The 21760-nt window shown below is 44.5% G+C and overlaps 1 protein-coding gene across 4 annotated transcripts in view; it reads left to right on the top strand.

The window, feature by feature from the left end:
- The first annotated feature begins 1001 nt into the window (after window positions 1-1001).
- The window catches only part of PCYT1B (phosphate cytidylyltransferase 1B, choline), a 105321-nt gene continuing 84562 nt past the window's right edge, over window positions 1002-21760 (top strand). For all 4 annotated transcript variants that reach the window (XM_083172523.1, XM_083172522.1, XM_083172521.1 and 1 more), the window contains exon 1: window positions 1002-1340. In XM_083172523.1, the coding sequence (XP_083028649.1) occupies window positions 1224-1340 (117 nt within the window). In that variant the 5' untranslated portion in view covers window positions 1002-1223. The remainder of the gene's footprint in view (window positions 1341-21760) is intronic.

The raw sequence follows: 21760 nt of genomic DNA, 5'->3' as shown, positions 1-21760 counted from the left end.
AAATGCCCCCCATTGTTAACGCCACCCCACTATCAACGCCAACCTGAAGCGTGTGCGAGTGCAGCAAGCCCGCGAGGGGCGGCGGTACACGTCCTCCAACATTTTCATACCCCCACTATCCACGTCGGCGCAGAGATGATTTTATATAGTGTGGCGAGCGCAGTGAGCCACCGAGATCTAAGCGTGGTGAGCGCAGCGTGCCCCGCGAGGGGATGCGGATGACTTCACATATATTCCGCGTCCCCTCACGGGGCTCGCTGTGCTCACCACGCTGCGCTCGCCACACTATATAAAATCAACTCCATGCCGACGTGGATAGTGGGGGTATGAAAAGGTCGGAGGACGCGTACCACCGCGTTGGCATTGATAGTGGGGTGGTGTTAACAATAGGGTGGTATTTAACATAGTCATTACCCATCAGGGTGGGTATACAATAAAAAATCAGGTCTGGGGGGGCATTTAACATTGGAATAAGCCCATGATCATGTCGCATCGCATCGCATGCCATTATAATGGCATGCGATGGGACACGATATTAAAATTGTATGCTCACACCCGGGAAAAGGCTCAAATCGGGTCCCATCGCATGCCATCACATTCCATCGCATACCTTAATTAGTGGCATGCGATGCAATGGGCGCCGTGATAATACACAAGTACCCAGAGGTCTATCTATGTAATATTGGTGGTGAGAGAAACAGCCTAATCGTCACATAATAATAATAATAATCATAATATTAATTATAATCATAATAATAATAATAATAAACAGACCACCTAAGTCCTACAACCAGTTAATCTGTACCTAAAAATGACTTGCTGGGGATTCTTACGCATCTGCTAATTGCTTTAAAGTTTAATATTATTTTAATAACATATGAAAATCCTGCTATCCTACACTATACTAAACAATCTCTATGTACAGGTTCTGTTCTCAAGATGCACAATCATTTAAAATTGTACTGAGATGACACTATCCAACCACAAGGCATCATGCAAATAAGGCCAGTGCATTCTGTGCTGTGTGCTTTCTGTGCTGGCTGGTTGTTATAGTGATAAACCAAGGCCCAGAGCATCACCGCTTCTACTTATAAGATTTAAACAACGACCTTTCATTTCTCAAGGGAAAAGAAAGGGAGGTAGCGAGGAGAAATATCCACTATACAGAATCCCCGAGAGAAGTTCCATATTGTGGGGAGAGCTGCGGGAAGCCTCGCCTGGCCATGCCAGTTCTCAGCCTGGATGCTGAGTCAGAAACAGGTATCCCAATTTCCCTTTGTGGTAATCTTCCCTTAGAAAACATGGAAGAATTGGAGCATACTTGTCCTCAGCCACGCTTGGTAAGTAAAGATAAATGCTACATGTGATGTGGTTGTCATTAATAAGGATTTAGAAGCAAATGCTTTGTGTAAACAACTTAGCTCCATGCTAATCTATCTGTGCTGTGCTGTGTGTGTCAGTACTGTATCTGCAGTATGGGAAGTTGCATTACAAGGCAGCTTCATTGTGGCAGTGCTGATTCTTCATATTGCATTGTGCCTCTCTTCTTCTTCTGTGTGGTACAGTAGTTGGCTACTGCATGCCAGCAGTGACAGCAAACTACTGTAGTTCTTCACAGATGATGTCCAAACTCCATAGGGTTCTTCTACTTTGCTCCATTCTTCAAAATGCATTAATAGAAAGCGTTTTCTATTATCTCAGAGATTGAGGAAATCGGCATGTTTGCGTTAATGTATGGATTGTTACTACAGGGTGCTGACCATCTACTAAGTTTATAGATGGGGGTGATAGTTGTTTGGACTTATTTTAATTGGAGAGAAATCTTTTTTAGAAAGAAACAATGGCAATATTTTAGTACTGCATCGTTTAATCCTATTTACTAATCTGCCATGTCTTTTGGCAAAACAGGAGTTAAATAATTTTGTCATTAATTATATATGTAAATGACTAATTATAGGCCACTTAAAATTTCGGTGACAGTAATTTGCGTTGCCTTAGGCTGTGCTCTAAAATATTCCAAGTGACTTGTGAAAATGTATGAAGGTAATTTGAGTTTTGTTCTTGTCTAGCCATGAAATCGATGCAGAGCTAAGCATTAGCTTTTTAACAATTAGCATTTTTGAAGAAAGAAAACAGTCACCACAGTGTTTTTAGGGAGTGCCGTTCTACTCGGAGGCATGGAAAGTTTGCATTTTGAAACGCCGTGGTCAGACGAGAATGGAGCAAGTCATTTTCATTTCAATATGTGCAAACCAATTCATTTAAAATTGGCAAATTTATCGAATTAATTTCAGAATATTACAATTTTTGGAAAGTACTTTGCTTTATGTTTTTTGTTCTGTTGTCTATTTTTTTGGGCCTCAGGCAACTGAGGAGCTTTGTGTCTTATCTGTGGCCTTGGTCAATTGATAACTTTTGTGGGGAAATTTACTAAAATTGAATGGGTATGAATGCACCCATTCGTACCTATTCAATCTTAAATATGGCCGGGATTAGCCATTCGTCTGATTTACTATCAGCTGAATTCTTCTGATTTACTATCAGCCGAATTTGTTTGATTTTCTATCAGCCGAATTCGTCTGATTTGTTGTTTTTAGGAACAGCAACTTCAATTGAATTCTGGTGTACACAGGGCTATTTTTGTGCAGGCTCCAGCAGCAACTGTGGCCCTTATTCTAGTTCACTCTTTCTGACAAAATATTTCTTAGATGGACAAAACCATTTGCACTGCAGGTGAGGCAGGTGTAAAACCCCACCCAAATCTAATTATCTCTGGACAAGTAACACCTGCCTCACCTGCAGTGCACATGGTTTTGTCCATCTAAGAAATATTTTGTCAGAAAGAGTGAACTAGAATAAGGGCCTCAGTTCCTGCTGGAGCCTGCACAAAAATAGCCCTGGGTGTACAAATGAGTACACCATAGAAAGCGGCCGAATATGGCCATGAGTTCTATGGTGGTCGGCTCATTTACTAATATTCATACTGCTGAATTCGGCTACGAATTCAGTAGAAAATCGAAATGCAAAATGTGACTCATTTTTCATCCGTATTTGGCTAAAACCTTCATAGATCTCTGTGAAAAAAAAAATAGAATAAATAAATAATTTTAAAGGATGACGTGGGCCCCACCACCCCCCACCCCTCATATTCAAGAAACCAGCACCGGGCTCTGGGGACGGTCCTGGTTACAAAACTACGGGGAATAAAGAAATACGGGTTCTGTGTATTTTTATAACCAGCACCATGGTCCAACAGCAAGTGGTGTCATGCCAAAGCCAGGGGAATCTTTTTATACAAGTTCCCCTGGCTAAAACATGACATCCTGGCTGATCAGCTCTGTCTGGGTCCCTGAGGGAGTAATCTCCCCCCCCCCCCCCCCCTCCAGGGCAACCATGGCCCAGGCTGAAGCACGGGGCTGTCCCCGGTGCCCCTGGGTGGTGGGTGTAGGGCTGATTTTTTTTTTGGGGGGGGGGGAGTGTAAAAAATAAGAATAAAAAACTTTGCATTTAACAGTAGAACTACAAGGCCCAGCAAGCCTCCCCCGCATGCTGGGACTTGGAGAACCACAAGTCCCGGCATATGTAGCATTAATGGGCCTGCTAGAAACTAATGTTAAAATAAAGACACACAAACACCCAGAAATGTACAACTTTATAAACATACATTCACTCACTCACACACTTACATACATACATACATACATACATACATACATACATACACACACACATACATACATACATACTGTACCATTTACACTCTCCCCCAATGGATGGCAGTGCTCAGGGGAAACAAATAAAAAACGCATTGCCCAACCCAATGGACCTGAGGAATCACAGGAGCGGTTCCTCATCCGGAAAAGGTGGAAATCCCAGTGACGTTCATCATGGGAATCCCAGTGACTTCCGTAAGGGGAACCCCATTAACATCCATTACGGCTTTCGTCCATATTTGGTTGCAGGAAACTCAGCAGCCAAATACGAATCACTTCAACATCGGAAAATAAGTATCCTAAGAATTTGTCAGCTTAGTTGTTGTGATGGCGTTTGTCTAGAACACTTAGACAGGTCATACCTTCCAACGTCCCTCAATTTAGGACAAACCAGGACTAGGGAGGGCTGAAAAATTATTAAATGATAACTAATTTGGATTCACCTCTGCCAAAATCACCAGGTACAAACAAACATTTTAGAAAGTCCTCAGGCATCCACAAGATTTACTCTGCATGCTCCGTTTCATATGTGTCTCCTCCCACTGCTTCAGCTGAGTTTGTACTCTGAAGCACTTAATGGTGGTCACTATGTCAAACTAAAGCAAGCCTAGGAACTTTGGCCATGCATACTATTCCCCCATGCTGACACTTTTAGGAAAGTGAGACTACATTTGTATACATCATCAGTAGTCAGTTGTCCGGTGAATTTTATTACAACAGGCTTGCCAACATTTCAGAGCTGCTGCTTTTTGACATGTCTGGCTGTGTGTACCGGTGACCCACCAACGGACTATACACTGGCTGCAGTGATTGAAATTACAGACTGTTCACTTGTGATGTCTACAAAGACATAATGAGCAGCTGATTGGTAATGCTTACGTAATTGCCTGATCTTTTGGGGCAATGGTCAGTTGACAGATATGTTTGTATAGTGTGTACCAAGCATAAGACTACTTTAACTTCTGTCAGAGCTGTAACTAGATATTTTGGTGCCCTTTGCCAAAAAAACCATTCTGCCCACCCACTATACAGAATAGGGGAAGTATGCATCCCAAAAGAGGGGCATCATCTAACAGGAAGTGGGACTGGTACCCCCAATTAAAATTGTACTACACACAGTAGTTCAACCTTATTCACATTACACTACACAGCAGTGCCCTTTATTCACATTATGCCACACAGTAGTACATCTAATACCCCATTCTCACTGCAGGCAAATTCTCAGGTCTAGCATGTCGACCTGGGAATTTGCCTTTTAACACAGGTTTTTCTGCAGTGTGAACGGGTCGCATACCCGGATCTCACACACGGGTAAAACCCTTCTTTTTACCCGTGTTTGAGATTCGGGTATGCAGACACGGGTTGACCCATTCATAATGCAGAAAAACCTGTGTTAAAGGGCAAATTACCAGGTAGAACTTCTTCACCCGGGAATTTGCCTTGCAGTGAGAATGGGGGTCCGTCCCGGCAGTGAATTTCTCACTGACAGTGAGAACACGGTATTATACACATTATGTACCACAGCAGTACCACTTATACACAGTTTGCCATAGTAGTAACCCTTGTACTCATTGCACCACACATTAGTACCCCTTATACATGTTACATTACACAGTAATACATTTTATACATGTTACACCACACCCCTTATACACAGTAGGCCAAACAGTAGTGCCTCTTATTGAAATTTAAAAAAGACTAGTCCTGCTATCAGACTTAGGTTGAGAGGGAAAAGTGAAGGGAAGAGTTACATTAGAAATTAACTAATACATTAACAATAAGTTATTATTCTTTAACAGTTGAATTCTAAAATTGCCACATTCACTCTCTGACTAAACCTGATCTAGCAGTACTGGTGTTTTTTTATTGTCAATAAGGACCACTACTGTGTGGCACACTGTATATTAGTGGTATACTGTGTATAAGGTGTACAACTGTGTGGTGTAATATGTAGGAAAGGTATTGCTGTGTGATATAACATACCTAAACCCAGATACAGCAACATAAATCTTGGGGCCCTGTACACTGATATTTCTGGGGCTCTGCCACCTAATCTAATCCCAAACCCACACAACCCTCTTCTGTATGAGCTTCACCTAAACTTTCGCAGCTACAGATCCTGCTTTACGGCTTCTCTCATTCTCCATCCTGCTGGCCTGGCTCCTGGTTGCTGCTTCCTGCTGGCTCCTGGCTGCTGCTACCTGCCTGCCTTGACTTGTCACTTACACAAAAGAACACAGAGCACTTAAAGCAGGCATGGCAGGCCGTTCGCAGAGCATGGAATAGACGACCCATGCATGCGCATTAAAAGTACAGGAGCCGGAGACTGAGGTCACAGCACCAGCGGGGGGTATGGCCTGCGTGCAGTACAGTATCAGGTTGCCGAGCAGACACAGCCCCGGACTCTGGACACACACAGAGTAGACGGCTCAGATTGCCGACCGGCCGCAGGCAGCAGGGCGCACACACAGTAGATAGCCGGGCGCGGGGGTCACTGACAGGCAAGCGAGTACAGGCAACGGCCATGCTGGGCACAGAAGTTTTGGGGCCCTTTACATTGCCGGGGCCCATCAAACTTGTCCCCCTTGACCCCCCTTTTGCCGGCCCTGCCTAAATTGGATTTAGAAGCACTGCAGTAATTTTTTTGTCTGTAATTTAAACTCTCAGTTTATCTCAGTATCTCCCCAACACCTCCCCTTCTTATATAGCGTGAGTCACTCGGCTGCTGCCTTGACTGACACTTTGCCATTACTCCCAATGCTTCTCAGCACTCTGCAGGAGCTGTAAGGCAGCTGACAAGTAGCCAGGCACACCAATGTTAAAACAATTCAGCAGACGCTGGGGAAATGGGCATTACATGCAAAACATTACAGCAGACGCCGGGGAAATGGGCATTACATGCAAAACATCACAGCAGACGCCGGGACATTGCGGTGGTGGGCACTTGTACTCTGTGCAGGGGCACTGGCTGCACCATCCTAGTTATGGCCATGCCTTTTGTTTGTTAACAGGGCAGTAGTCCATTCTGTGTACATTTCTTTTTTGTGAGAGACCCAATTTTGTTAAGATTAGAACTTGATTAAGCAGTCATTATATGTTAAAATATAGATTGTACAGTCATGTAGATGTTTAAAGGAAAGGAATGGATAACAATATGAGTAAAGGAAAGGAGGAAAAGATGGATGTAAATAATTTAATAAGGGATACATTTACTTTTGAAATCCATAGTCATTCTATTCTTGGTTTTGATAGCATAAAAGTCTTTATTATTACCTACACCCCTCACTTGTCTGCCTGTAACTATTGGGTACATGCTGTACCCTGCGTATTTTCCTAATCCTTTTTTTTTTGCTTAGCTGATCTGGCTTCTACTCTTTCTTTTCTTTCTTGTTATACATACAATGGAACCCTAACATACTGCTTTGTTTGAGGAATACATACATCTTCTTAGTTATTCTTAGATGTCATTAGGAGCAATTGCTGCCGCAATGCCAGCCCCCCCTACACTACCGCCACTATTGGTCCCCTCCACCACCGCACAGTAGTCCCCAGTGCTGGTCCCCTCCACGGGACCAGCGCATGCGCAGTAGCTTCTTTGGTGCTGCCCGTGCGCTGGCCTCTGACCTCTATAGGCTGCTTAGGGAGCAGTCCACAGACGCAACCGGAATGAGGGCCATAGTAATAGTTAGATGGGAAGGCCTGCTTTTTCATGGTTTTGTTCTTTTACCTCCTAAACAAGGTATTGGTTAGATACTCACAAAGGGCCTAATTCAACATGGATCGCCAATTAGAGAAAAAGTAGTTGCATGCGATCAAAAAGTTGCCATCAAGAAAGAAAGAATAAATGTTCATTGCAAACAGCGATGCATCCGCAGACCCATTTTTAAATCCAAACCATCAAAGAGTTTTTTTTTCATCTTTAAATCTAAATCTAAGGCTTCCATTAATCTGCAAAAAAAAAACGAGGCTGGATGGAGTAACTAGAAGCAGGATGTGTTTTCCAGTTCTCCCACCTTGAACCTACTTAAATATTATTTTATTTTTAGCAGTGGTATCCATTTCGGGTTGGGCAGAGTGGTGGGCATTCCCTCCTTTAGCCCCTGGTCTACTGTGGCAAAATCTTTCCTGGCGTGAGCTTACTTACAGCCCCGCGATCTTTGTGGCCAAGTCCATTGGTGTATTGTCATTGGCTATCCTGGCTGCCTCTGGGAGCTTTGCCTCGTGAATGCTTCATCCTGTTTCCCATTTAGGGCTCCTTTGGTCCTCTTCCTAGTGTCTGGCAGTGATCTCTGGGGCTGAGGGTCAGTTTCCCCCTGGCTGTTGACTGTAAGTGTGGCTGTATTTTTCATGTGGTCTGGGTTGGGTCATGACCATTTGAGGGCCTCTGGCTCTGCATTTCAGCCCAGTGTGAACAGCAACTCTGTGATTATACTGTAGAAAATTGCAGCCGCTTATGTTGCAGCTGCCAGCCTCCTCTGCACGTTTGGTGGTGTGCTAGCCACTGACATCTTTTCTCAGGGCTCCTATGTGTATATTCTAAATATAAATGTGGAAGCTTCTTTACAACAAATCCTGCAGGCTATATATGCCTTTGCTAACATGCTTGTTTGCTGTTTGCTGTTGTGCAGGGGAGGTCCTCCTTACCTCCTAAGTCCCTGAAAAGTGTAGGAGATGAGGAAAATATGCCTCAGTGCCATGATCCTGCAGCCCCTACAGCTTCTGTGTTTCATCACACCCTTGTTGGTTGGTGGTTTATCAGTACAGCTATGCCCTTAGTATCTCTATAACTCTATACTTTCAGGGCATAATGCCCCTTCTGACTTTAATGTGGTCTGCATTGTGATTCTCCCTAAACCTGGGAAGGACCAGTGCCTGCCAGATGTGTCCCTATATACAAACTCAATGATGCTATACTCTATGTATGAGATATTGAGATTTTTTTTTTGTATTTCTGGCATTATAGTTAAGTAGCAGACAGGAGATCCTGCTGCTTTGGGGTTCAGATCTGTACAGTATGTGTATGTATATAATCTTTTATCGTTTATCAACTTGACAAAGGGGTGTGTGGACCCCAAAACGTTGGCTTCTATGCACTTTGTTTAATTCATGAATTTGATGAGAAAGACTCTGAGTGCCACTAATAACACACCATGGGGGGTGTTTATTTAGATGGGAGTTTTATTTCACATGGGATGTAACAATGGATAACCAATCAGAATCTACTTCTTATTTATTTAGGATTCCCTTCTTTATGATTTTTCTATTGAGATACTTCACTTCTTATAAGCTGTGTTAGATAATTTTCTTTTTTTAATACCCAAGAATTAGTCACTTGGGATGTGATGCCAAGTCTATTAATGTATTTCCAATTATGGGTTTTTGAAATGCATCTGCTGTGAAATCACCTTATGGAACAACCGGTTTTGTATATGTATGTTTCTTCTGCTTTCTCAATAAAAAATTGTTTATAAAAAAAAAAAAAAAATCCTGGGAAGGGCCCTAGAGCTATATCTGTCGCCTCTTATCGCCCCATATCCCTACTTAAACAAAATGAAACAAATAATTTCTTAACCAATATTCGAACGGCTGCAGTTGGTGTTCAATAGATTGATTCAACCCTCTCAGACTTTCATAAAAGGGCGGCATTCTGTTTCAATAATGCAGACTCATTGCAGCCATAACTCATACTCTTCAGACTAAAGCCAAGCAGAATATTGTTGTTAGTTGTGACGCCGATAAGGCGCTTGATAGAGTTAGTTGGTCCCACATTGCTATGTATTTTCCATTATCAGAAATTTGACCCAGACAAATACCCTACTCCATGTCTTACTATTAAATCACTAAACTTCAGGGGCCAGATGCACTACGCTTCAAAAGTTATAAAATGGAGAGTGATAAACAACCAAATAATCAGCTTCTGCCTGCCATGTCACAGACTGGATTTGAAAAATGTCAGGCAGGAGCTGATTGGTTGTTTGTTTGTCACTCTCCATTTTATCACTTTTGAAGCTTAGTGCATCTGGCCCAAAATGTTTTACTCTTTAACGTGGAACTAGACAAGCCTGTCCACTGTCCCCCATTTGCTTTAACCCCGTGATTGATCTCTTGTCATTACTAAATCAGGAAATTAAATAAGTAAAGTATCTGCTTTCACTGATTACCTTATTTTATATTTCACAACCCTAAACAAGCCACTTTTTTATGGGCAAACTGGATGGCTTTGACTATATAGCTGGCTTTCAGGTTAATACTATAAAAACAGGCATAGGCGTTATACACTGAAGCTAAGCTAGACTGGAGATACTCCCTCCCATTCAAATTGTCATCTTCCACTTTAAAATATCTTGAGACAATCATACCCTCTCACCCCTCCCAGTTATATACCGCTAACTACCCTAAGCTCCTTGCTCAAACATTTGCCGAGTTTTGGAAATGGCAAACTCTACCTCTTTGTTATTTAGGCAGATGTCATGTAGTTACAATGATCAGTTTCCCAATTACATTATGTTGCGCATTAAGGTATTAGTTCTCCATTTTTGTAAAAATGATTTGCAAATGGGAATGAAGGAAATATATCACTTTATCTGGGCCAACAAGCATCCTCGGGCATCCCTCCTCAGGTTGTAGAACACTGAATTAGGGGGGTGGAATTTACCTTGTATTCGGAAGTACTCTCTTTCAGCCAATTAGTGACTCACCATGGATTGGATAGGTGAGGCTAATATTTATGCTCATTTCTTCATAGAACAGACTTTTAGTCCTCATGTCCATTTAACCACATTGCTTCATACCGCCTTAATTCGTTCCCTCAGGAGATTACAAACAATATACTGTATATCTGCCTATTATGTACACTGCTTGGACAAAGACCCTCTCAATTGTGAAAAGGTCCCCCTAGTTCTCACTGGTCCCTCCTCTAGTGGACAATCTTGCATTTGCAAATGGCCGACCTTAGCTTCACATTAAGAAATGGTCTCTCAAGGGGTTCAAATATTAAACCAATTTGTGAATTTACTCTGTCAACCCACAATCATAGTTTCTGTTGCAGATATCTAGTTATCATGGCTGCCCAATAGTACTGTTCATTTAAAGACTAGTCATTTGTGGTAATTTAAAGACTAGTCATTTCCTGTGATGTTAGTAATCACATGTTAGTAATCACCCAGGGGAGCTCTACAGGGTGCTGAGTAGTGAGGTATTATGAAATATACAGGTATGACAGTATAAAATATATAGTTTGAGCATACCTCTCAACAATGATATTTGCAACCGAGAGACTCCTGCGCGGCCCCATGTTCTTATGAAGGGGGCACGTGGACTTGAGAAAAGAGTACGTGGCCTTGCATGAATGTCTGTGATAATGAGGTCACGCCTCCATTTTGCTGCTGTGGGGGATGGCCAGCACTGTGAGATTTGCTGGCCTTGCCCCCAGCACCTCTCTTACAGTGAATAGATGCTGTGCGCATACAGGGGGGACTCCCAACTGCTCTTTTGCTGTGCTACACTGCCAGCCCCAAGTGGGACGAGGGAGAGTCCCCCAAAAAACTGGGTTGTCCTGCGGAAATCAGGACAATTGGGACTGGGTATGGTTTGAGTCTTGTGAATAAACACACACATGGGAACAATCACACCAGCAAGAAGGACAGGGAAACCAAAGGCCTAATAAGTACATTTAATTGCTGTGGAGAATGGGACACCACAAATACAGTGTTACTTATACAAGTAAATTACACTTTATTAGGTACTTGTGAATTATCCGGGCGCCCGATGTTGAAATTGTATTACAGTTCATTAAGAATAATATGCGACGCGATGCGATGCGACACGATTTCCCTTGAAATTTCCTTGAAGACAAAATCGCGTCGCATTGTATGCTATTGTATGGTATACAATGCAACGCGACGCGACGCAATTTTAACCCATTTTGCCCAATTGTAATCCCGCCCAGGCCACTATCAACGCGAACCCGAAGCATGGCGAGCGCAGCGAGCCCGCAAGGGGCGGCGGTACGCGTCCTCCGACCTTTTCATACCCCCACTATCCACGTCGGCGTGGAGATGAGAATATAAAGTGTGGCGAGCGCAGCGAGCCACCGAGCCCGAAGCGTGGCGAGGGGACACGGACACCTGTGAAGCCCGCGAGGGGATGCGGATAGCTGTGAAGGTATCGGCGTGCGCTCGCCACGCTTCGGGCTCGGTGGCTCGCCACACTTTATATTCTCAACTCCACGCCGACGTGGATAGTGGGGGTATGAGGACGCGTACCGCCGCCCCTCGAGGGCTCGCCACACTTCGGGTTGGCGTCATTAGTGGGGTGGCGTTAACAATGGGGGTGGTATTTCACTTTTTTGGGGGTTTTGGGCATTTTTACATTGAAATAAATGTAAAATCGGGTCTCAGGGACCATTTTACATTGATTCCAATGTTAAAATCGGTTCCACTGCTAAAACCGGGTCCTTCTCTCGTCGCGTCGCGACGCGATTTTGCAGACCCGATCAAAATATCGGGAGCCCGGATAATTCACAAGCACCCTTTATTATTTTAAGAGAGGTTTAAAATAAGCAAACCTATTTAAATATGAATAAAAATAACAAAATGTAGCTTGTTTTAATAATGATAGGGAAAACAGGATGTGTGTGCTGGACAAAAAATCCTGCTCTGAAAGTGGGGCAGAGAGTGAAGGGCTGAAAAGTTCAATGATGGGATTACTGCCCTTCTCCAGGGCGACTGAAAAAAGATATATTAATAGACGACTGCCATCTGCCATGTACATGCATTGTCATGTACTTGGGTTAACATGAGGACTGTAGAATATTCAGAATGTTATTTATATAGTAAAAAAGGAAGCCATGCCCATTTCTCACTTCATGAACCTGGTTTGAATGAGACTTTCAGGTAAATGTATATTGCTGGTGAACTATAAGTCCCAGCAAGCCTCCCAGCGCCGCGTGATGTCACAACCCTTCCGCCCGCCTCTTCTGCTGCACAAGTCTGTCTCTTGGTGTCTGGGGCAGGAGCTTCGTAATGGCATCCGCCCCGACTGACTTTTATCAACATGGATTGGCAGCCTAGAGCAGTGTCAGACATAGCGTACATCCAAGGTTCCCCACACTGCGCACATATTGCCCCAGCCTGCACACTCTACCACTACCTGGCAAGCAGCAGCAGGGCAAAGCAGTGCTGTGACTCGCGGGTGGGAAGAGGGCGGGGCCTAAAATATGCACCATCACTAGATTTTAGGTAAAATATGCAATAACCAGTGAGAATGGGCAAAATATGCAAATGCATATGCAAATATGCAAATAATCCTGTCTCTAGTAATAATGTTTTATGAGCTGCCAGAGAAAATACTTGTATCCAGTCATAAGTTGTTTACGCAACCCACCATACCCCCTTGCCTTCTATAATGGAAATGACTGAGGAAGAGAGGGTTCTCGGTGTCACTATTTCAGGGGACTTAAAGGCAGGTCAGCAATGTAACAGTGCAATGAAGAAGGCAAGTCAGATACTTGGTTGCATAGGGAGAGGTATCAGCAGTAGAAAGAAAGAAGTAATAATGCCACTGTATAGGTCATTGGTACGGCCTCATGTACTGTGTTCAGTTCTGGAGGCCATATCTCCAGAAGGCTATCAATACATTAGAGACGTACAAAGAAGGGCAACTAAAATGGTGCAAAGCCTACATCACAAAACATACCACGAAAGACTAAAAGACTAAAAGATCTAAGTATGTATAGTTTAGAGCAGAGAGGGGAAAGGGGGGACATGATAGAAACTTTTAAATATTTCAAGGGTTTTAACAAGGTACAGGTGGGAGACATTCTTCACAGGAAGAGGAGCAGCAGAACGCGAGGACATGCACTGAAACTAGAGGGAGGAAGATTCAGGGGAAATGTGAGGAAGAATTACTTCACAGAAAGAGTAGTAGATAAGTGGAATAGCCTCCCATCAGAGGTGGTAGAGGCAAATACAGTAGAACAATTTAAACATGCTTGGGATAGGGATATTGATAAAATATAATCAAATATGGTTTGAGGTAACATGTTTAAAAAAGGGGCAGACTAGATGGGCCAAGTGGTTCTTATTCTATGTTTCTATGGGTACTTGTGTGTTATCACGGCACCCGCGAAATCAGCCACAAATCGGCCGAAAATCGCATGCACACCCCCACTATCCAAGTCAGCCCAAAGCGTGGCGAGCGGACGTGGTACGTGTCCTCCCGACCTGTTCATACCCCCACTATCCACGTCGGCATGAAGTTGATTTATAAAGCGTGGCGAGTGCAGCGAGCCACCGAGCACGAAGCGTGGCGAGCGCACGAGCCCTGCGAGGGTACACGTAAAATGATCCCGAAGCATGGCGAGGGGACACAGATTACTTGACGGTGTATTCTGCGTCCCCTCGCGGTGCTCGTTGCGCTCCCCACGCTTTGGGATCGTTTTCCGTGTCCTCTCGCGGTCTTCTCCGAAGCGTGGCGAGCGCAGCGAGCCCTGCGAGGGTACACGTAAAACGATCCCGAAGTGTGGGGAGCGCAGCGAGCCCCGTGAGGGGACACAGATTACTTGACGTGTATTCTGCGTCCCCTCGCGGTGCTCGTTACGCTCGCCACGCTTCGGGATCGTTTTCCGCATCCTCTCGCGGGGCACGCTGCATTGGCCATGCTTCGGGCTTTACGCTTTATAAAATCAACTCCACGCCGACGTGGATAGTGGGGGTATGAACAGGTCGGGAGGACGCGTACCGCGTCCACTCGCCACGCTTCGGGCTGACTTGGATAGTGGGGGTGTGCAAGGATGGAATAGCATGCAAATCGGCAGGAAATCGCTGCAAGTCGGCCACTAAATCGCATCGCGGATCGAATCAGCCGCAAATCGGCTGCTAAACCGTATATGATATCGTATGCGATATTGTATGCGACTTAGATGAAATCGGGCGCCATGATAATGCACAAGTACCTTTCTATGTCTTGTGTTATCTTACTTTCCCCTCAAACCTTCCCCCCTTTCTTTTCCAAACACCTTATTGTTTAAGGAAATGTTTCTGTAAGTCTTGTGTTTTGTGACCCCGTCCCTTCTTCCGAAGGTTAATATGCTGACTATTCCCTAGCACGTTGTAATTATCACCCTATTAACAGATGTATTTCATGGTTTTCAATTTATAGCTATAAAAAATAAGTTCCCAAAAAGCGATAAAAGAGAGTTGAATAGAAAATATCAGTTGTCTGTAATGAGTGTTAATACGCAGCGCGTATGCTTTACATAACTTCAGAACGACTAGAAAATATATTACTAGGGATGTGCACCTGACACTTTTCGGCCAGTATTCAATGCTCCCGATTTGTTTGGCGAATCGGGCTGTTTTCACTCCTTGCGGTGAATTTTTTTCACTGAAAATGTGATTCACCCTATTCAATGTTCACTGTTCGCCGAAAGCGAACAGTGAATGCCGGCCAGTTCTCTGATTCATTCTCGCTGCAATTCGCTGGTGTATTTCAATGGGGTTTTTACTGGGATTCGCCGAGAATGTATTCAGTGCTAGGATGACGAATTGCTTTCTCCCTGATTTTTGCCATGATTCACCATTTTGCATTCGACATCTTTTTAAGGTGAACTGGAAAGTGATCTTTTAAAATGTTTTTTTTTTTTTTTGGTGTCAGAAAATCTGATTTTTTTTTCTGTGAAGGGGCATGCTATTTTTATTCATGTGCTTGAAGCACATTAATATATATTTAATATATATCCTATAGATTGTAAGCTTGCAGCAGGGCCCTCCTACCTCCAAGTCTGTCTGTTGTTACCCAGGTTGTCTTATCACTGTCTACTATTGTAAAGCGCAACAGAATCTGCTGCGCTATATAAGAAGCTGTAAATAAATAAATAATAAATATATTTTTTTTACATATTTTTTTTTTTACACTTTCACCAGCAGGGGGCCGGAAGCCGCTCATTAGATATTCATATATTCACTTTACTCTGGTCCCGGCTTGTTACGTGTGGGACCTAAACAGGATTAGCTGCACATGGAGAAAAAAATCATTGAATACTCCCCTTCGTGTATTGTGTTTGGATCTCTGGACCTGTTTTGGATCTGGATCTGTTTTGAAACAGCACCCTTTCGTGTTTTGGATCTGGATTTTTTGGGAAAAAAGCCATAAAAAAAAAGCTAAAATCGCAGAACTCTGCAAATTAGCTCCTCCGCCTTAGGTAGGTAGCTGGATGACTATGATAAGCAACAAAAGTTGGAGGCAAAAACAACTGGCCACATCTAGTAGTGGCACTGCAATGGCAGACTGGAGCACATTATAGGTGCAAGATGGAATTGTCCTTGGGTCCTCCCACTTTATGTATTTTGGCCACTGTACTTAATCCCAGGTATTGTAAACCTGTATCTTTGTTTCTTTGAATCTGCAGAGGCGCAAAGAGCAGTTGGTGGAAAGTGACATGGCAACATCTCCTTTCATTTCTCCGGCAACCGCCGGAGAAAACTACATTTTCAGAACACACCCGCTACAATCAAGGACATGTCTACTGTCACTAAATATGACGCTGTCTCCATTAAAAGAATGGTGGAGGATTATTTATTTCATTCAGTGACAGTATCCAAGGCGGCATGTCAGACAGTCCATTTATTATTATTTACAGTTTCTTATATAGCACAGCATATTCCGTTGCTCATTACAATTGGAACAACAGTTATAAAACAAACTGGGTAGTACTGGTAACAGACCGATAGATATAGGAGGGCAGTGCTTGCAAGCTTATAATCATGTAATATATTGGCAGTAAAAAAAATGCAATGCTTCAGTTGGGTCTTGCACAAATGACCTTTGTTTTACTTCTGTGTATCTACACTTCATTGCAATTTTATATCTGATACAGCACCCCAGTACAGCAGCACCCCTCTCCAACAGTTACCGTATACAGCACCCCTCTCTTACTGGACTGGACTTGTGCAGCAGTTTAACTGGACTGGACTTATGCAGCAATATTACTGGACTGGACTTATGCAGCTGTATCACTGGACTGGACTAATGCAACAGTATCACTGGACTGGACTTATACAGCTGTATCACTGGACTGCACATATACAGCAGCACCGATGGACTTATGGCAGCTCTATGCAGCACAGGACACCAGCACTAGGCAGCACAGCACCCCAGGATTGGATTTATGGCAGCACAGGACACCAGCACTAGGCAGTGCATCATCACAGGACTGGACTTATGGCAGCACAGGACACCAGCACTAGTCAGCACAGCATCAGAGGACACCAGCACTACACAGCAAAGGACCACAGGACTGGACTTATGACAGCACAGACAGGACACCAGCACTAGGCAGCACAGAACCACAGGACACCAGCACATAACAGCATCAGGTCACCCCAGATCGCCACCCCACATGCTCAACACCAGACCACTAGTACCAGTGACCCTTACTCCTAGTTCCCTTTCCAATGCTGGAGTGAAGATGGCGGCAAACCGCCCGGACTTATAAACGATGTCCAGATCTTGTGAGATCAGACGTGGGATGATGATGTTTTGCCTCATTCTGAGCTCCGAGTCTGGGCGAGAATACCTGAGCAGTGCTCAAGTCCGGGCTTGGATCGGGGGGTGCTTTGTGGCGTTCGGATTCCCCAAATCCAAACTGGCTCATCCCTATATATTACCAATGCTAACATTTACACTTTTAATTTGCTGAGCACTCCACGAAACTAGATATCATACATTTGTGTAACTGCACATCTGTCACAAAAAAGGACATTATATTATAACAACATTTTTGGAAGATGTAAAAATGAAGAAAACATATTTCCAAATGAAGTTGAATGTTGCTTGTTTTCTATGGGTTTAACATGGTTATTAGTCGAAGCTTTAAACCGCAGCATTCTGAATATGAACAAATTGTATTAAATATTTTATACTGCAAATATAAGACATGTCTATTGTAAGACATGCGGTCAAAGGTAATCGTTTCCGAGTTCAGCAGCTGTGTGGGATGACGGACAAGCTCTGAGATTTTCTTAAGTCATTTACAAGGCAACATCATGCCTTGTAAATGATTGCCTCTTTAAGAAAACCTCAGGCACTATTACATTTGGCCGATGATATTTGTTTTATATTTCATTCAGCCCCTGAAGAGTGGAAATAAGATGTTAGTGTAATTACATTACAGAATCTTATCTGAACATATAAATAAAACACTTTAATATATCACCATCTGGGGACAATGGCTCAATACTTTTTAAGGTGTAATTTCAGTAATGGAACTTCACTTTAGTGATTTATTTGAGGAAAAGGGTACAATTAATGCAGGATTACAGCATTACGAAACCTTCGACATTTCTGAAAGCCTAATATATCTATACGTCATTGTTGGAAGGACTCATGGGGCTTTATTTAGAGTTAAAACCTAAGCAAACAATAATAAGCAAACTCTCTCCAGGACAATGGCCCTTATTCAGACCTGATTGCAGTATAATTTTTTCTCAAAATGGCCAAAATGTGCACTGCAGGTGGGGCAGATGTAACGGGTGTAGAGAGAGTTAGATTTGTGTGAGTTATTTTGTTTCTGTGCAGAGAAAATACTGGCTGCATTATTTTTACACTGCAATTTGGATTTCAGTTTCAACACACCCCACCCAAATCTAACTCTCTCTCTGGACATGTTGATTCTGCCCCACCTGCAGTGCACATGGTTTTGCCCATTTTGAGAAAAATTTGTACTGCTATCAGATGTGAATAAGGGCCCATGTCTGCGAAACCTGTTATTTGTTGTTATGCTTTTAAACTGTCCCACATATTATTTAAAGTATGTATGCTGCTGGATGATTGTTGTGCTTATATAAATAGATCTATATATAAATGGATTCGGTATGAAATCCCGAAGGTTAAAATCCTGACAGGGTCAAAATCCCGAATGGGTCATAATACCGATAAGGACAAAATCCCGACAAGGACAAAATCCCGACATTTAAAATCCCGACAAGGACAAAATCCCGACATTTAAAGTCCCGACAGGGTCAAAATACCGACATATAGAATGTACAGGTGAAACAGTCAACATGACTTTCCGTCGACAGGTCGCAACGTCGACATGGGTTTTTTCACAGTTTTTTTTTTACTCAAATGTCGACACAGTCGACATGGACACAGTTGGAGGTGAACCGCAGCCCCTCGCTTCGCTCGCTTCGCTCGCAATGCTTCGGGCAGGGTGCCTCGCTGTGCTCGGCACACTATTTTATTCTCCCACCACACCCTAGGGGATGGTAGGGCATGAAATACCGCCTGTCGGCACATGTCGGGTCAAAAAACAGTAAAAAAAATGCGACCTGTCGACGGAAAGTCATGTTGACTGTTTTACCTGTACATTCTATATGTCAGTATTTTGACCCTGTCGGGATTTTAAATGTCGGGATTTTGTCCTTGTCGGGATTTTTTATGTCAGGATTTTGTCCTTGTCGGGATTTTGTCCTTGTCAGAATTATGACCCATTCGGGATTTCGACCCTGTCGGGATTTTGACTGCATCCCATATAAATAGATCTGAAAGTAGTCACTGTGACCATTTCTGGGACAGGAAATGAGGTGTGCCAGAAGTGAGTTTATTGCATAGGATCATCAGGGCAGCCGAGAGGCATGCCGGGCCCTGGTAAAATTTCTGGGGTGTGGCTTAATCACGGGAGGCGTGGCCACCTCCCACAATTAGGCCACACCCTCAACTGTTTAGAGGTGGTGAAAAAAAATCATTCCAAAGTTGATGGGGGGGGGGGGGGGGGTTGTGTTATTGTCCCCCCCCCTCAGCAGCAGCACACACCTACAGCATGTGTTGTGCTGACAGTAGGCTCAGCATGAACTCTCACGCTGTCAGTGAGATGTTCATGCTGAGCCTGCTGTCAGCACAGCAGATGCTGTAGAAGTATGTGCTGCTGCTGCCTGGGAGGGATGGAGGGGGAAGGGACGGTCGGACCAGGGCCCCTGCTGGGCCCCTTCAGCAAGCCCGGACCTGGGTAATTAGTACCTGCTCCCCCCCTCTCGGCGGCCCTGATGATCATGTGAGGAGTTAAACTCCTCCTCTGCTAAGGATCAGCAGTGATTAACAACTCCCACTGTTCTCAACCAATGTATAAGCAGCAACCTTCCCAGTCTTCAAGGCACCACAGGGGGTATCTTGGGGAAGAACATTTAAAATTATGGCTGGTATGATGTGAACCCCTGTCAACAACACCAAACAATCATGGCTCAAGGCTGCACTATGGGCCTGCCTTGTCAATATAGGGTATGGTAAATAGGTGTTTTTGGAACTATACTGTAATGAGTGTTCCTTTTGGTAGTAAGAGCTCTGTCAGGTCCCGGGAGTTCAATTGTTGGTTTGCTTGTTTTGAGACTGTCAAACAGACCATACTTTAGGATGGTCTATCATTCTGCTAAATACTCAGTTATGCCAGCATTAAAATGAAGCCATCAAAGCCGACTTTCTTTGGAAGCAATGGAGAGGGTGTCACACGTAGCCGCGACGGAGCGCGGCGGGTACAGTACTCACCCGTCCGCGCCCGCCGCCGGCTAGCGTGTGCAGGCTCCGGTCTGCGGTGTGCGGGTAGCGGCAGCTCTGGGTAGGGATGGCAGCAGTAGTGGTGCCGGGAGGCCGGCGTCGCCATCTTGGTTGAGGGCAGGAGACAGATTGGCCCAGAGTGGAGGTTCCCTCCTCATCCTGTGCTGACAGCCAATGGCAGCCATCCCCTGGGGATATAGGGGATCTGCCTAGGCTGTTCAGTGTCAGTGCAATGAGTCTTTGGAGTCATTCACAACTCCTAGCTGATTCCCGGATCCTGGCTCTTTCTCTCCTGACTCTGGTGCCTTGCTCCCTGCATCTTGCTACAAGGAAGTTTTCTCCTGACACCAATGCTGCAAGTCCTACCTAGTGCTTGTTCCTGCTTGTGTCCCAGAATTACCCTGCACAGCTTCCCGCTGTCCTCCTTCATACAACTCATTCATTCCATCATCTTTCAGTCATCCGGATCCATTTCTTCTGTCATCAAATCAACCTCCTTCCGGATCCTCATCTATGTACTCTGGCTCACCAAGTATACGTTTCCAGATTTCCCTGCCCGTTATTAGTATTGTGCTGGACTCTATTTAATTTATTCCAACTGTCACTTAAAGAAGTATTTGAGTGAAGTTTATCATTTATGAAATCCGTTATTAAACCTGCACGTTTCAATCCTACTCCTCCTGGTCCGTCTCCGGTTCCTGTGCACCACACGACTCCATCCAGCCCTTTAGCCGTGACAGTTTGCACTGACCCGATGGAATCGGGTGAAGCGCAGGCCTCCATGACGGATGTTCTTCAAGGCATCATGGCTCGATTGGAACAAGTAGAGACTACCCAGCGTCAAGTGGCTCAATTTCTCCAGACCTTGTCATCACCTCAGGCGGCTCCCTCAGTTTCAGCAGCACCAACCTCCGGAGCTTCGGCCCCTGCTGCTCCCCCTGGGCCAGCTGCTCCTCACCAGCTACACCTGTCAACCCCCAGTAAATATGACGGGTCCCCGAGGGGGTGTCGAGGATTCCTGAATCAATGTGACGTCCATTTTACCCTCCAGCCTTCCAATTTCCCCTCTCCCAAGACTCGGGTGGCTTACATTGTATCCCTACTGGCGGGTCCAGCCCTGGAGTGGGTGTCCCCCCTTTGGGAGCGTGCGGATCCCATCCTCAATAACTATGAAGAATTTGTGGCCTCCTTCCGTCGCATCTTCGACGAGCCTGGCAGAGTGTCCTCCGCAGCCACGGAGATCCTAAGGATTCGTCAGGGCAGTCGCCCAGTGGGACAATATGTCGTACAATTTCAAACCCTGGCTTCCGAACTCAGATGGAACGAAGAGGCTCTCGTTTCTGCCTTCTGGAACGGCCTAGCCGGGCGCATCAAGGACGAGTTAGCAACTCGCGATTCTCCTTCCACCCTGGCTGAACTCATTTCATTATGTAACAAGGTCGATCTGCGACTCCAAGAACGCCAACTTGAGAGGAATCGCTCTGATCGCCTTCGCCCTC

The sequence above is a fragment of the Crinia signifera genome, chromosome 2, assembly GCF_055691185.1.
Source record: "Crinia signifera chromosome 2, ASM5569118v1, whole genome shotgun sequence".
Lineage (NCBI taxonomy): Eukaryota > Metazoa > Chordata > Amphibia > Anura > Myobatrachidae > Crinia > Crinia signifera.
The sequence above is the reverse complement of the archived record's forward strand: the minus strand, read 5'-3'. Positions and strand labels throughout refer to the sequence as shown.